We start from the raw sequence: 16992 nt of genomic DNA on the forward strand, positions 1-16992 counted from the left end.
AACTATATTTATTGTTGATGAAAATATTACATCACTTATAACTCATAGCCGATGTACTATGTCCATCAGCAAAAGGATATTACATATGTTAAATCCAAAACCGATGTTATATGAAAATAAGTTTTGTAGTTTTTTCAGAACTTGTACCAAATTCAGAGTTTGAGTATTAATTGCCCCCATGTTCATAAAAAAGCTCCACTAGTGAATTCAAACACAACCGTTTTTAAACTTAAGAATCTCACAAAACCTAACATATATTGAACATTTTACAGCATTATTTCCACCCAAATGTTTTCCTTTTATTCATGAAAAACAACAAAACATAACTCTCTTATTACACGACCCGTGAACTTGCACTATTACCTATCCAAATATCAAAATCTCATAAATTCAATGAGCTTGAGTAAAAAGACAAAAGAGCTACAATATATAAACCCGTGACACACACCATCACATAGCTATAATAAATAGCAACCAACTCTAAGCACAAATTCAATTCCATGCACATAAACACATCTATTAGTAGCTCAAAATCTTGCACTATAAAGTTAGCCAGATAGCAATGAAACCCTTATTAGCACATCCTACAATACAACCAAACTCAGTGGAAGAAATAGCATCATCACCCAAAAGACTCTGCAATATGCAACTAAAGTGACACCATGAAAATAACTTGTTTAGGTTGAACCATTTTATTTGGTGCAAAGTTCACGAGCAACACCGAGCCTTGAGTTGGGAACATCGAAGAGCACACGGTGGTTTTGTTGTTGCATGTTGGCTATGACGTTGAGCACTGAGTTGACGTTATCAGGAGCTGAAGCCATGGCCAAGCACGTGGTGCTTCCTGCAGAACTGTGTATGAGAATGTTGTCCTGTGGCAGGGTTACGTTCATGCCGGAGAAGATGAATGTTATGGTGGGTGCAACTATTGGAACTGTGTAGCATGTGTCAAACCCTCCCAGGGATGTCACCGTTAGGTTTGCCTTTCCCCCCACTCGCCGCCGGAACTCGTCCCGGACCGCCACATACGCCGGCGCAACTAGCCTGCTGAACACCGTGCCTGCATGTTTAACAACAAATCACCATCTTCTAACTTAGTGTTTTATAACATAAATGTATTTCATTTTGTTTGCATTTATGTTGAGTGAGAAGGTAGAAGAAGGCATTACCAGAATCAAAGATGGTTCCGGCGCCGGTGGCCGGATTGAAAGCCAAGGCCTCCTGAGGAATGTCGACAACTTTCCGGCCAACCCTAATTGCGACCAAGTTGACATAATAGAGTGAAGATCTTCTAGGATTCTTGAGAAGAGGGGTGTACTTGATCCTAATGGGCTGGGCCACAGGCCCAAGTCTGAGCGAGCCAGAGAAGTTGAGTGATTTGAAGCTGGGCAAGCAGTAAGAGAAGGTGGATTGATATAGGTTCTGGGTCTGGGACAGCAAAGACAACGGGCCTCGGCCCAAGCCCAAAAGCCCCTGCGGTGGTGTACTGGGCCCAGAAGTCTTTGCAACACAGCCGAAGGTGTAGCCAGGAATAGGGTCGGTGGCAAGAGTAACCGTATCTTGGACCAGGTTAGCACCAATGCTGGAGCTACCATAAGTCAAGTTGAAGCTGCAGGAGCTGCTTCCACAGCTAGGGTTTGGCACCTGAAAACGTTCGCATCACAAAGTCATACATACATACAAGGGAATTAAATTTTAATTATTTCATATATTTGAGTATTTTTAAGTTAAAAAGGAAATGTTTGAAAGAGCATTGAAGTAAGATTGTCTTTAGTATACCTAATAACTTTCATATTGTCTCGTCTAGAGGAGTTTAGGTCAAACAAAATTTAAATATTTTCTGAAATGAGATAAAACTGTGACGGAATCTAAATAATCTAAAAGGGAAAATATTTCGGGAATGCACCGCTTATTCCTAGCTGTTAGATAAACTTGTGGTGAAATCAGAACAGATTTTTTGTTTTAATTATTTAAAAATAATACAGCATGTTATTAAAATACTATATAAGAAGGTAGAGTTTGAAAGATTGAACGAGCCGTAGGAAAAAAGTTGGTTTAGCAGAAAAAAACAAGTCTCGTGAACCCTTCTTGTCTGGGGGGAAAAAGACTGCAGAATTGCACACAGATTTCAAAATTTTTAGAATTTGGGATGGGAAAAGAAGGTACAGTGAGTCAACCCCACAAGCTAAGGGACAAGGGAATTCATGTGTCTATGTGATGATGATAGCCATGAGAATCATTGGACTCTCTTTCTCCTTCCAAGTCAAGAAAAATGAAAAAGAGTAATCAAACAAAATCAATCTGGGCCATGTTTCTATCAATTATCACAATTTTCTATGTGCTGTCCTCTACCAAGGGTCACAAGATTCTCAGAAAAAGAAAAAAAAAAGTTTAGGAAAAAACCCATTAAGTAACCCAGTGAAAGAAAAATATGAATATCACATGATGTTATCAACAAAGTAATTAATCAGTGCTCTGATTCTTTAAAAGTTTTTAATAATTTTAAACTCTATTCTCATCAACAATTCTTTTTCCCATTATTATATGAATTTAGATCTTTGGTGTGATTTGTTTGTTTTTTCTCTTTGGTTGTGTCTCTCAGACAGAGCATGAATGCTAGATTTTAAATAGTAATAGCAATGTGGACCAACCGTAAGCAGCACGATGTGGGGATTTTAACCTATTAACCCCACTATGCCTTTATGTATTGTTTATCCAGACACTTTGGAATAATACTATGTTAAAAACATTGGATTGCAATGACTTTATAAGCAATGAAAGTTGAGAGAGTTTTGGAAAACAAAAGAAAATCTAAAAAACTGAGTAAATGACAATGATGAGATAGAGAAAATGTGAAGAAGATGATGGTGAACCTGGTTGCATTGAGGAGCACCACAGTTAACATTCTTGAAGGTGGTGGATTTTTCAGGAGCAAATAAGGTTGATGTGCAGCCATCACAGGCAGTGCAGGGAATCCAAGCAGCATCATTGCTGGTGTCCATGGCCAAGAGCAAGGTCTGAGGAGGGGTTCCTATTTTGGCTCTCACAATGTAAGTAGGGCTCTGAATAATCTGTCTGCCAGAGGCAATAGGCACCACTGACCTCCCAGCCACAAGGCTACCCAGAAACTGCAGCCTGGCCTGGTCCTTGGCCTGCAGTTGGAGGACACTCTCTTCCCATGAGAGTGCCTTTGATGGCCTAAATGGGGAACAAGGGCTGAACACATGGAAAACTTCAAGGGTTGAGCCATGGTCTTGTGTGTCACATTTGGGGTTCTGCCCTTGGACTAGGGAGAAGAGTAGGAGCAGAAACAAAGGAGAGAGTGAGAATGAGAGTGTTTTTTCCATGGCTGCTGTTGTTGATTTGCTGGTGTGATTTTGGTGCTTTCATTTGAGTCCTTTATATAGTAAAAAGGGGAAAAAAAATGAACTTTTTATTGTTTTTTGGTATTTTCAAGGGAAAACATTATTTTGGGGTCTGTAGGTGAGAAAGGGGTATGGGACACTATACCTAGTGGTATTGACACTGTGGGGGTGACAAGTAGAGTTATTTAGAAGTAAGTGGGAGATAACAGAGTGTACTCCATTTGGTTTTGTACCCTACTCTGCCTATTACCTGTATCACACACCTTTCACTATATACTCCAATTTTTTTAGCTAAAGAAACCTTTTTTAACAACTCACTTGTAATTTTACATCAATTTTTTCATTTGGGTAACAAAAGGGTAAGTTAAGGAAGAAAAGTTTTTTTTTTTTTGGTTAGAACACTTTTGAATGATGCAGAATTATCCATCTGGGACAAATCAAGTAGCTATGACAAATAAATGTTCAATAATGGTGTGGTTTTGCAGCTTTGGGGATGCTACTGTGGTAGAATGTAAAACTAATAAATCCATGAATAATTGAAAAGTTATGGGTTGAGCAAAAGTATTGTCTTTCACAAGCCAAAGTGAAAGTGCTCTTTGGTTGTTAAGGCAAGAAAGGATGGTGCAAATGTGGGGGCATGGAAGTACCATAATGCACAACACTATACAGATTGAACTTGGAACACTTTTTCAGAATATCCATTATTGATTTCTCCTCAAAATTTTAACTGCAAGAGAGAATGGTTTTCAAGACTTGGAACAAAGAACACAGTTCAGGTAATTAATTTCTTGCAGAAAAGACAAATCAAGCATAGCACAAAACAAGAAACCGTGATTTCAGCTGAATTGTTGTGCCCTTTTATTCCATAGTTAGATTTACCTTTTCACGGGTTGTGTTGTGTTTTTTTTTTTCTTATCTTATCTTATTCCTTGACTCCACCACACAGTTATAGCCAGGCATCATATTTGCTATGCTGCATCATTGTCACAAATCATTACACAAGCAAGAAAGAAATCCTTAGATTGAGCTTGGAAGCTCTACAATAATAGGTTTCCCTCTTCACAAAATGTTTCAACAATGTATAATATGAAATCTTGCAAAGTCAATTTCACTGTCTGTGACATAAACAAAGTTGTTTCGATCTCAACTGACATATTCTCTGGTATATATGTGTAGGAATATAGTATATATTAATGGGGCCATACATGATATTTGTTTAAACCAAAGTGAAGACTGTTCCATGCACCTTAAATATGATAAAATGAATCAAAATCTGATGTAGTAGTAGTGCCAAAATGATTAGACCCCAGAAGGGGATTGTTCAAGAAAAGTGTAAAGAGATTCTTAATTATCATTGCTTAGTGCTGATTGATAAAAGTTATAATTTTTAAAAGATAAAGCTGCACTATTATTTGTAGTGTAGGACCCCCAGAAAATGGGAGTTGATGATACAAAAAGATTGATTTGCTCTGAGACCGACCTGTGTCGGTACCATGAATTAAAATTTGTGAGAGGTTACACTCATAACCATATACAAACACCCACTAAGTGGACAAGTGACATGGTTGTTTCATAAGCTATAAAAATAAAATATTTGAAGTGTAAGATCTTGATCTGATCAGTGATCAGTGAAGTTGAAGAACATGGAACGTTTAATTTAAGTAAGAGATTGGATTCTCATTGTTGTGGTCATTTTCTTCACTTGGGTTTGAAATCCCTTGATAAAGACCCTAGTGCCATCAAGCTCAGCTTTGAAGGAACTGCATTGGGGACATTGTTGTATTATATAAGTTAACAGACATCAGAACCGAGAGAATCTATTGCATTGACAGTGTCACATGTGATTTCACCACTGTGGTTGGCACTTGAGAAAAGTTTGAGATTTAGTCATGTGCATTCTGGTTACCTCACATTCAGATCATCAATCTCTTACACTTATATTTTGGATCCTTGCCATCCAAAATCACAGAATTTGAATTTTGACTGTCTTGGATAAAAGTGCAGTTTTAACTTAGACTAAGTTAATCAATTTCCTTTTTCTTAGACCGTTGGAATCTCACGTTACCATCAGATATACGACCAAATATAAAGTGAGTTTACGGTATATAAGTGATGGTATAAATCTTATCTTACAAATCGATTTTATAGAGTTAAAATAAATGTGAGTGGTATAAATCTCATCTTACAAACCAATTTTGTGGAATTGAGATAGACTTAAAATCTACTTTTAAACAAAAAAAAATTATAAACTAGAACCTATTCTAATAAAATTTGTTGTTTTTAAGATTTATCGTGTCATCTACTATCAGAGCGGTTATGTTACCCGTAAATGGATACGAAGATACAACTAAATTGAAAAAACATAGGATACGGGACACGACGTGTATATACATGTTAACTTTGAAATTGTCAACTAACACATTACCAACTTACACAAAAATGAATCCAATTTATTTATCTAATATCTAATATGCGAAAAGTAGTTATAGAATAAGATTTGTTTCTTATTTTAATCATCAAAATCAAGTCAAAGTTAAAAAAAAAAATCTTTTAGATTGGACATAATGCGTCTTACAAATATCGTATGAGTATCGAGGTGTCTTATACGTGTCGAACACGAAACACACCATTTATGAGATGTGTCGGACACGGGCGTGTCCAAACATCATAACCTTTGAAAAAAAAGGGCCACTTTTAATCCTATTACTGGTTTACCTGTGAGCACAGAGGCACTGTTAAGTGCTACTTTTTTCTTCTTAAGCTTTAATCAGAACATCATAAACTATAGAAATCATTAACAAGAAAAATAAAATTATAGAGTTTGAATATAAGTCCCTCTTCATCTTGGAGAATATGTCATATGCAATTATTGTAAGTGGTTCCATGACCTCTATGTAGAAAGACATATGAATATAGTCAAATCATATAACAAAGCATAATATGGTAGGAAAGAGTAACACTACTGTTTATATTTATAACAAAATGAAAATATCAAAGTTATATTTGTAGTATTTATTTCAAAGAAAAATAGTGGAGACAGATTTTTTTTTTTGTGGGGTTTTGAGAAAAAGAAACTTCCACTAATGGGAATGGAAAAGTTGTTTTTTTCTTTAGATTTTTATGAAAATTAAATATCTCAAGAAAAATATTATCTTTGGTGGGACTAATTAAAGGGGCGAAAATTCCCACTCATGTGACATGAAGCAGGGAAAGTTGCTAATTTATTTCATTTAGAATTTTATTATGAAAATATAACATTTTCAATAACATTAAAGTATTAAATAGATTTATATTTAAAAAAAGGAGTAAAAGTTATTATTGTAGTTAGTTTGTTGAACCGTTGGAAAAATTTACACAATGTATTTATGGTATTGGTATGAATTATTTATGGTTTGTACTGTATCCAAAATGGTATCACCAAAATTTTAACAAATTGTCACTATTTATTTATAAAGGTATTAGTATTCTAATTCTTACATAAATAAATACAAAGAAAACTCTTTCTTTTTCCATTTAAATAGCCCATTTTTTCTATTATATTTATCCATTTTTTTCCCTAATAATGTTTTCTTTTGTGGTTGTTTGGACTATATAGGTTCGAATTGAAGGTGGTGGTGAAATTTGTGGAACTAATTGAGTTAGGTGTTTTTCTCTTTCTCTTGAATGTTGATATTTTGTTGATTAATGATTCTCCAACATTTTTTTTTCATATTAAGGAATTTTCTGATGGGGTACTATAATAATTAATATATCATAATAATATAGTTTATTTTAAAAAATAAATTTTAATATCTATTTTTTCTTTATTAGAAGCTTTAAAATACAAATTCTCCATATGTATTAAAAAATACAATTATATTAACGTGTAGGAACAAAAATATTTTTCATACATGAAACTACTTAAAAAATGAAAAAAAAAAAAAACTTTCAAGACATTAAGAATAAAAGGTTGGCACCCACATATGTGTGGCACTCTTATTTGTTTACCAAATCAGACGCAATGTGCAAGCGTGCCGCACAAGTGATCATAAACCTCACATGTGATAAATACTGCTTTTTCCTTTTCTTTTATGAACGAAAATTAGGATTTATAATATCTCATACATTACCTATGAGAAAATTATATATATATAAAAGAAAATTCCTTTTTAAATATTTAGAAAAAATGATTTTTTTTTTTATAAATTAACATTAATTTATAAAAACCATGTAACATAACTGATTTAAATCTTATTTTTCTGGTTTATAAATTTAAGGAGAAGTTTATTTAAATAAACATGTATTAGTTTGAAAAGACTTACTTTGGGCTTTAGAAATATTTCGACCCAATTTGTTGTGGGCTAACATAAATCCTTCTAGGACAAATTTTTCCAAGTCAAAAATGATTTTTGGATTATATAATTCTAAACTTAACTTACTTTTTTTAAAAAGTTTAATTATTTGGATGATACCTCTTTAATAAATGTGTGTCGATTTAGTATCCATTTTTTAAAAAATATCACTTATATTTCAACTTTAGAAAAAATGCTTCAATTAAATTTTTTTCCTACGGAGATGACTAGAAAAAATAACTAATGTGGTTAACATTATTATATATTACACAGTAATCTAAAATGATGTACAGAGATATGAATAAATTGAATATAAAATAAATAAAAGAGGGATCAGTGCATCATGAGTGTAAACTCATGAAAGCTGAGGAGGCCATCACCATTGAGATCAAAGTGATGAATCATGGCTTTGCATTGGTGGATGGATTTTGATTCCCCTAACCTACCAAGCATTGTTTGCAAGCTGTTGGGAGTTATGAACCCTAACATTTCAGAATCATTGTACATCTCAAAAGCCTCTTCCAAATCCCTCATCTTCTCTTCTTCTCCTGCACCTTCCATCATCTTCACCAGATCCTCCATACTCACACACCCATCACCGTCGGAATCCAATTCCTGAACCAACAATTCAACCTCTTTCAACACTAACTCATCACCCATCATCCCCAGCTTCTTCCTCAGCTCCCATGGCGAAATCTTCCCATCACCATCTTCATCGAAGTACTTCATCACACGCTCATAATCTCTCTTAACCAACTTCATCCTCTGAAATGCTTATGCACAAGATTATCTGATTATGGGAATATTGGAGGTGATGTTCTTATGTTGGCTATGGGATCTCAACATATATAATAGAAGATAGGAAGGAGAAAGGAAAAAGGGCTTAACGCGCCCAAAACACAGCATCATAGGAGAATACGAGAATACGAGAATACGATACCAAAGGAATAATGAATGGCGTGTTTGTACCGCTTTCTTACCAACTATCTATCAATACAAAACACGGTCAATTTTGGTACTTTCAGGAGTTTGCCGCGAACCTATAATGATTAAGCCCAAGTTTTATATTAATGTCATTGTCGTATAATTCTTATATGTTTTTTTTTTCTTTTTTATGTTGACATAAAATAACACGTGAAAAAGTAATGGAATAAGATACACATCGCTTTAAAAAAATTAAACAATAATTACTCAACTGAATAATATTTTTCAAATTTAAACTTCACCTTTCAAAGTATTAATTCATAGCTAGTTAACTTTACGTAACCGTTTCTAAAGTAAAATCCAAGAAATTTCTGAAAATTCTCATGTTGAATGAAGATGAAAATATATTTTCATCGACTACAAAGTTGTCTAAAGTAAACATTTGAGAACTTGTAACGCTATATGAAATATAGCTTCTTATGAATTGCCTGAACAATGCTTGAGGGGGGCCACCACTTTCCTATATTGAAAACCTATGCGGCGGAACGACTTCCCTGCAGCAATTGCAAAGCGTATAAGGAATGCACGACTTCCCTTTTAGTAAAGAAACCGCTTTTTGATATGGCCTATACCCAGGATAGGTCATGCTCTGCATCGACTTAAGCTGTTATCCGCCAATGTTTTAATTATCCGCCCATGTTTTAATATCAAGTATGATGATAGAATTTCTAATGATTTTGTCCTAAAAATACATCTCAGAGGGTTGAAAGAGAAATGATATTTAAATCGTCTTAGATCTCGACTTCTAAATAATATGAGACTATTAGACATGGTAGGAATAATATGACATTCCATTCAAATACAATATGTCTAACAAACGAAGCATCACATAATTTTAATATAACTAGAGCACCAAAAAGAAATATATAGGTGTTAACTATTACAGTTATCAATGATATACGGGAAGGAAAATTTAAGGCACAAAACAGATGTCCATAACAAAATATGGAAGAAGCAACAGAAATACACAACAATAATGGTTCTTCAAAAGGAGCTCAACAGTGAGCCAACACCGACACGAGGCTAACTACGTAGGAGCGTTCCCATCATCCTGATGACACCAGGGATTTCCACATCTGCTCAGACCAATAAATTGGTGATCATTGCAAAAAGGAAAAACCATACAAGAAGACAGACACAAGCAAAAAGGGTAAACTAGAGTAAAAAGAGATTTTTAACATGGCATTTAGCAAGCAATATTAAATAGTTCTCCAATAGGCAACAAGTAGGGATTCAACACATGTTAGCAAATAATGCAAGACTCTATGACTCAATTATATGGATACATATAATAAGATCGGATTCACGGGATACTTACACTTGTGGTGGCCTCTTCTAGTTTGTATAGTCATTGCCAATGGATTTCACCTTACCACACACAAGGTTAGCCTTCAATCATCTAGGGTCATTATCCTGCCAAATACTAGGGTCTCCCGCTACTTTCACCACTTGTATTAGTCTGCTCTACGTGGAACTAACTAATTCTTTAGAGTTTCAAGATGCAATCCTTACTTGAATCATTATCTAATTATATACACTACAACACCACCATGAAATCTCACCAAGAATTTTATAAAATTACGTCTATCTCATTCCACATCCATGTTCTCACACCATATTCCACATGCTATCTCATATCATCAAAATCGCATGCCAATACTCAACTAACCAACCATGATTCATGATTTAATTCATACCAAGCTCATCAATTCCAATTCATAAAGTCTCATAAGACATGCAGAGCCATATACTTCATGCATTTTCAAGATATACAGCCAATCATAGACGAAACAAGGAAAATAAAAATCAAATATGCACCATTCTCGCTTAGGCTAGAAGCCTTCGCTCAAGCGACATAGACTCTCTCGCTTAAGCTAGGCATTCTCGTCTGAGCAAGAATTGCGACAATGGCATAGTGAGCGTTCTGCGAATTCTCGCCTAAGCGGGGCCTTCTCGCTTGGGCGAGATCGCTCTTCGCCCAAAATTAAAGTCCCTCGCCTGAGCGACAATATCTGAGCAAAAAACACACAGGTTTCCATGAGTTCTCGCTTAGGCGAGACCTACTCGCCTGAGCGAGATGATTCGTCGCTCAAAAAGAAAGCTTTTCGTTGAGGGAGTGCTCGAGCAGAAACTAGGGCGAGCTTCTGTTATTCTTGCCTAGGCGAGACAAGCTCGCTTGGGCGAAAATACCAATTCTCCCTATTGTCCCACGTAGGCAAGCCAGATTCAAACCAGAAGCACACACGATACATTTGTCACACTATCAACAACACCATACAAACATTTAAGAACATTAGACAGTCCAACAACATGCAAAAATAACACAAGAACATGAAACCCTAGCTTCCCTTACTTAGAAAAACGCTAGCAAATCTACACAGAAACCCAAAGAAGAGCACCACTGCATGTGATAGTTTACAGAGCTAGAAAACAAGCAAGGAAAACGAAACTAAGACCCTAGTTGAGGTCTAGAGTTTCCAAACAAAAGAGAAATGAAAAAGGGAACAAGAGTCTAGAGTTTTACTTACTTAGAAGTAGAGTTCGATTAACCTAACGGAGGAACTAGTTGTGCCCTAGCAGAGCTTCTACTCAGAAGATAAAGGAGGCAGGGTAGTTGTTTTTAAAAATGAGACACAAGTGAGAATTAATGGTTGGACATGGGTCTTGTGTTAAAGGGGGAGCTACTTCAACTCATATGTAGATGGTTTTGATGATGTCCAAGTCCACACATCATGTGAATTACTAGTTTGGAATTAGTCCTGTTTTGTTAGATTGTGCATTAGGGTGTTAGAGCAAAAATATCATATGTAAAACAAGATTGTATTGAGTTGTATTAACCATCAAACCCTTGCATGTGCATTCATAAATTGATTAGCTATTTAACTAATAGATTAGCTGAGGGTACTACACTAAGGTAGTTAAAACACACTCGCGATAATCCATTAGGTAAATTCCTAATCCATTAATGACTACAGTGAACTATGTATAAAACCAGTTTCTGAAATCAATTTTAAGTGTGGAGAAAAATTACAGATTTCCTGAGAGACTTTCTGAGAAACTGCCTTCTGAGATTTACAGAGTTCCTAAGCATTATTGAGAGATCATTGATGTAAAGATTCAAGAAGGTTGATGCTGGATTCAATCTTGATGGGCCAAGCTTGGATCTAGGAGTCAAGTGTCAAATCTGCACTACTACTAGGTGTACTCGTTTCTTGATTCTTTCTTGTTGTATTTTTGTTCATAGTTGAATTCATTGTGTAAAGTGAAGGGCTAGATGCAATTGTGTGGATGCATTGCATCTAGGGGGAGTTCTTGATTTGTAGATCAAGCTCCTTAGTCTTTAGGGTCTTGAATTATATAGATGCTCTTGTAATTCTTGAATCTCTATTGATTTAGTGGAATCCTCCTAAGTGGGTTTACTTAGGAGAAGACTGGACGTAGATTCATTTTGAATCGAACCAATATAAATTGTTGTGTTCTTGGTTTCTCTCTTCTTTTACATCTTTCTTGATTGCTTTACACAATTCATTAACACATAATTGTAAAATTGGTTAATTGGGTCATAAGGGTTAAAGAAACTTTCAAGATTCAATTTAAATAAGTGAAAGACTCAATAACCAGTTCAGATCCCTTTCTTGGTTGGGTTATATTAGACAAATTTGTTTTAACATCTTGGGGGGTCCCAAATGGAGTTGAAAAATGGGGCTTACAAACAAAAACAAATTTTTCTTGTTCCAAATTCGCCAACATTGTCTATGTCTTGTTGAGTAAGGTGGTTAATGTAGAAATAATATGCTAAGACAATAATGAACATCTAATGTCTAATGCATATTGATGAAATACTTGTAAATACTTAGGAAAACAATTAGCGAGTTAAATGATTAATTAGAGAGTCACTATTAGAAATTCTCATATTACATGAGATTTTTCTTGCAAATTTATTAAAAAAATTTGCAAGAAAAGACTTATTTCTGCCATTTTTTTTAAGAATCTTAATTGACAGGTAATTCCTTTGTGGGTAATTATTTCCTACAAAATTATAAAATTTATAAGTATTTCCTACATAATTTGTTGCAAAAAGTTTTTATACAAAATATTTTGCAAAAAAATTGGTAGCAATTTCTTGTAAATTTTTTTTCACGACAAAATTTGTAAGTATTTTCTACGAAAAAATTTTCAAAAAAAAAAATGACAGAAAATATGAGTTTCTTTAGTAGTGAGTGACATTGCTTTTATTCTAAAAAAAATGAAAATATCTCAGTCTTTATTTTTTTTCATTTTATATTAAATTCACTGTTTTTAGTTGATATAAAAGATAATGAATTAATCTTGATTTCAATGTTAAAAATTTATTTACTTACATCTCTTCAAATTTTTAAAATAGTATTTTAATTCATAATGGTCAATTTTAGATAAATACATATATTTATTTACTTTAGAGTTTTCACCGGATCGATGTTATATTTATTTATACTAACATCATATCAAAACATTACTATGTATGAACTAGAAATTCAGGTGCATTCGCACTTTCATGTACATCTTTTAATGATAGAAAATAATGAGTATAAAGAAGATTTTAACTTTACTATTATAATGAAAAAGTTTATCGAAACATAAAATATCTAATTGTGGTGTATGTATCTATTATGCAACTGTTATCTGTTCCGTACCTTATCTATTGGATAAATATTTATTTCGTACCTGTATTCATATTCGTCAGGTATCCGTTATGCGGGTATTCGCGAGTATTTGCAAAATTATTTAAAAAATAAATATTTAATCATAACTTCAAATAAAATAAAATACACCAGTGTCATAAATTTTAAATAAACTCAAGTTGATACAAGTCCAAATAATTATAAAAGTAAATATAAAATGACGTTCAATACAATAAAAAATCCTTTAACTAGTGCTTTGATCAACAAATCCACCTTCTTCTATTGATTCCTGAAAAATAAGCAAAATAAACAAATAATAAACATGTGTCAAATATTCTTATTTTGATTCCATCATTTGACAATAAGCATACCATAAATGTCATTGTCTATATAAGGTTTGATGTATATGCCCAATTTTAAAGAAAGAAAAGAGAAGAATCAATGGGTGTAAGTTTAGCGGGTACGAGTATCTACGGGTACGGATAATATGATACCTGTACCTGCCCCGTTAACATGCGGGTATCAAAAATACTCGTACCCGCGGATAGCGGGTATCCATTTTTAATATTTGTTTCCTATCCGTTGCGGGTTTTATCCACGGATACTCGCGAGTACGGATTTTTTTGACATCCTTATTAGTGTAAATTAGAAAAACACAATATTAGAAAAGCAATATAGATTGAACATTTATAACAAAAAAAAAAAAAACAAATAAGCATAATGTGTATTATAAAGTAATAATGTATACTAATTTTTAGTACAGATATAATTTGTCAACATCGTTTTTGAAGAGAAAAAATGCTAAATTTTTTAAATATAATAAAAAAAACAGAAATATGAGTTACATAAATCACAACATATAGTTTTATATATTATAATTTACTTGAAATTATGTATTTCAAACAAAACATATTTAAGAAAAAACACCCACTTAATGAATATTGTATACTATTATAAATTTTATGTAGGATTTTCAAATTTCGAAAAGAAATATGTTAGCCGAATTAAAATCAAAGCCTTTCGGAAAAAAAAACATATTTAAGGAAATTGATTACGTAACAAGCAAATTTTGCTGCCATGCATATTTCGTGACCAGAAAAGAAAAACAAAAGACTTTTAGAAATTATTAGACAACCAACCAGTTTTCAGAATTTTTGTAAGTATAATGAGTGTAGATATTTTTATATTGGATCAAATAAAAGTTATTTTAGACATGAATTTATTTTAAGTATAATCAATGAATTTATTATTAAAGGTGAGGGAGAAAATTGACTTTGTATTTTACACGTCTTTGAATAAATAGTGTTATATAGTATTAGGTAAGCAGCGATTCTTCCTGTCTCCTTCAGCGCAATCTCGTGTTACGCTGTTTAGGGTTTTAGCGCGTTAAGCCCTTTTTCCTTTCTCCTTCGTTTCTTCTATTATATATGTTGAGATCCCATAGCCAACATAAGAACATCACCCCCAATATTCCCATAATCAGATAATCTTGTGCATAAGCATTTCAGAGGATGAAGTTGGTTAAGAGAGATTATGAGCGTGTGATGAAGTACTTCGATGAAGATGGTGATGGGAAGATTTCGCCATGGGAGCTGAGGAAGAAGCTGGGGATGATGGGTGATGAGTTAGTGTTGAAAGAGGTTGAATTGTTGGTTCAGGAATTGGATTCCGACGGTGATGGGTGTGTGAGTATGGAGGATCTGGTGAAGATGATGGAAGGTGCAGGAGAAGAAGAGAAGATGAGGGATTTGGAAGAGGCTTTTGAGATGTACAATGATTCTGAAATGTTAGGGTTCATAACTCCCAACAGCTTGCAAACAATGCTTGGTAGGTTAGGGGAATCAAAATCCATCCACCAATGCAAAGCCATGATTCATCACTTTGATCTCAATGGTGATGGCCTCCTCAGCTTTCATGAGTTTACACTCATGATGCACTGATCCCTCTTTTATCTATTTTATATTCAATTTATTCATATCTTTGTACATCATTTTATTCACATATGGATATTCATTATTAGCCTTCTAGAACAAAGATATTGATGTTGATAAAATAGAAGTATCTTATTTATTTTTAGAAGACCAATAACAATATAATCAACCATTTACTCTCTTTTCTACTTTTGTATTCATAATTCAAAATAATTTTTTAAGAAAAGTAAGTTAACTTTAGAATTATATAATCCAAAAATCATTTTTGACTTTCATATTGTAACATTGAGAAAGTGCAAAATGGTAATGGTAATTTTAATATTCATTGGGTGTTGGGCGAAAATAATGGAGTATATTCAATTTATTCATATCTTTGTACATCATTTTAGGTTACTATGTAATAATAATGTTAACAATAATATCAACAAAAAATATTAATAATAATAATAGTATTAATACTACAGATATTAATAATATTTTTAATTACGATATCAATGCTATTAATAGTAATAATATTATTAATTGAAATAATAATACTAATATAAATAATGCTAATAACAAATAATAATGCTAATGATAATAATAATCATAATAATAAACAATAATAATACTAATAATAATAATAAAATTAATAATAAAAATATAACAATAATCTATAACTATATATATCAAAGAAGATTCCTTTTTTAATAAATTATTTATTATTTTTTAAAAATAACAGTTATTTCTACATATTGTTTTTATAAAATTGTCATAACAATTATGTTTTTCTTCTTCATTTATAAGGAGTTATTTTTTCTTCTTTTCTCCATTCATCCCACTTTGTTTTTTATAAATATGAATTTACTTTTTATATTAACTTAATGACATTACAATATCATCAATTACTAATATAATATAATACATATTTTAAAATTAATAATGCTAATAATACATATTTTAAAATTAATAATGCTAATAAGAATAATAATATAAAGAATAATAATTATAAGATTTAAATATGTTTTTGGTTAGTCAAAATTAGAATTAGTCAATTCGTAAAAGTTTGGACCATTTAGTCTTCAATTTTTAGTAATGTGTGGATTTAATCATTTTAACATAATTTTATTAAGTTTATTTGACAATTCAAACATGTTTATCAACTAACATTGAAGTAAAAATATGTCAACAGTGTAAACAACTCAAATGTTATTATGAAATGTGTTTGAAATGTCAAATAAACTTAACAAAAAATTGGTTAAAAGGTAAATTAACACATCTATGAGGTTGGAGGAGTAAATGACCAAAGTTTCAAAAAAAAACTAATTTTAATTCTAACTTAAAGATAAGAGAAAAAAAAAACATATTTAACTCTAATAAATAATACTAATAATATGAAAAACACTCTTGGTATTTCACTTCATTAACATGTATCTTTGATTATATGAATTCTAATATTTATTATTATGAGATAGGTAAAAATTTAATATTGAACAACATGCCAAATGGGTTTTAAGAAACATACGGTTAAGTATATTTTTTTTTTACCTTAAATGATTTTTTTTATTTAATATAAAATTTTAATTATTCAGATGAAATTGAGCGTTGATACTTATTGTTCTTTTATTTAATTTTAAAATTAAAATAATAATTATTGCTTTAAATTTGTAAGTATAAAAACAAAGTTTAAAAAATTGTCGACTATTACGCATTGTTTCATACTTTTCTTGACATGTTATAT

The 16992-nt window shown here is 32.4% G+C and overlaps 3 protein-coding genes across 3 annotated transcripts; 1 reads left to right on the forward strand and 2 right to left on the reverse strand.

The window, feature by feature from the left end:
* Window positions 1-359: 359 nt before the first annotated feature.
* Window positions 360-3536, reverse strand: LOC114186541 (aspartyl protease AED3-like). The gene is made up of 3 exons (XM_028074479.1): window positions 2874-3536; window positions 1170-1644; window positions 360-1060 (listed from the first exon to the last, which is right to left on the reverse strand). The coding sequence occupies exons 1-3, from the start codon at window positions 3345-3347 to the stop codon at window positions 693-695; spliced, it is 1317 nt and encodes a 438-aa protein (XP_027930280.1). The 5' UTR covers window positions 3348-3536; the 3' UTR covers window positions 360-692.
* A 4397-nt stretch (window positions 3537-7933) lies between these two features.
* Window positions 7934-8531, reverse strand: LOC114176275 (probable calcium-binding protein CML41). Its single transcript, XM_028061260.1, has one exon. The coding sequence runs from the start codon at window positions 8456-8458 to the stop codon at window positions 8030-8032; it is 429 nt and encodes a 142-aa protein (XP_027917061.1). The 5' UTR covers window positions 8459-8531; the 3' UTR covers window positions 7934-8029.
* A 6248-nt stretch (window positions 8532-14779) lies between these two features.
* LOC114176605 (probable calcium-binding protein CML41) lies at window positions 14780-15426 on the forward strand. The gene has a single exon (XM_028061693.1). The coding sequence runs from the start codon at window positions 14853-14855 to the stop codon at window positions 15279-15281; it is 429 nt and encodes a 142-aa protein (XP_027917494.1). The 5' UTR covers window positions 14780-14852; the 3' UTR covers window positions 15282-15426.
* The last annotated feature ends 1566 nt before the right edge of the window (window positions 15427-16992 follow it).

This window comes from Vigna unguiculata, chromosome 1 (assembly GCF_004118075.2).
Source record: "Vigna unguiculata cultivar IT97K-499-35 chromosome 1, ASM411807v1, whole genome shotgun sequence".
Lineage (NCBI taxonomy): Eukaryota > Viridiplantae > Streptophyta > Magnoliopsida > Fabales > Fabaceae > Vigna > Vigna unguiculata.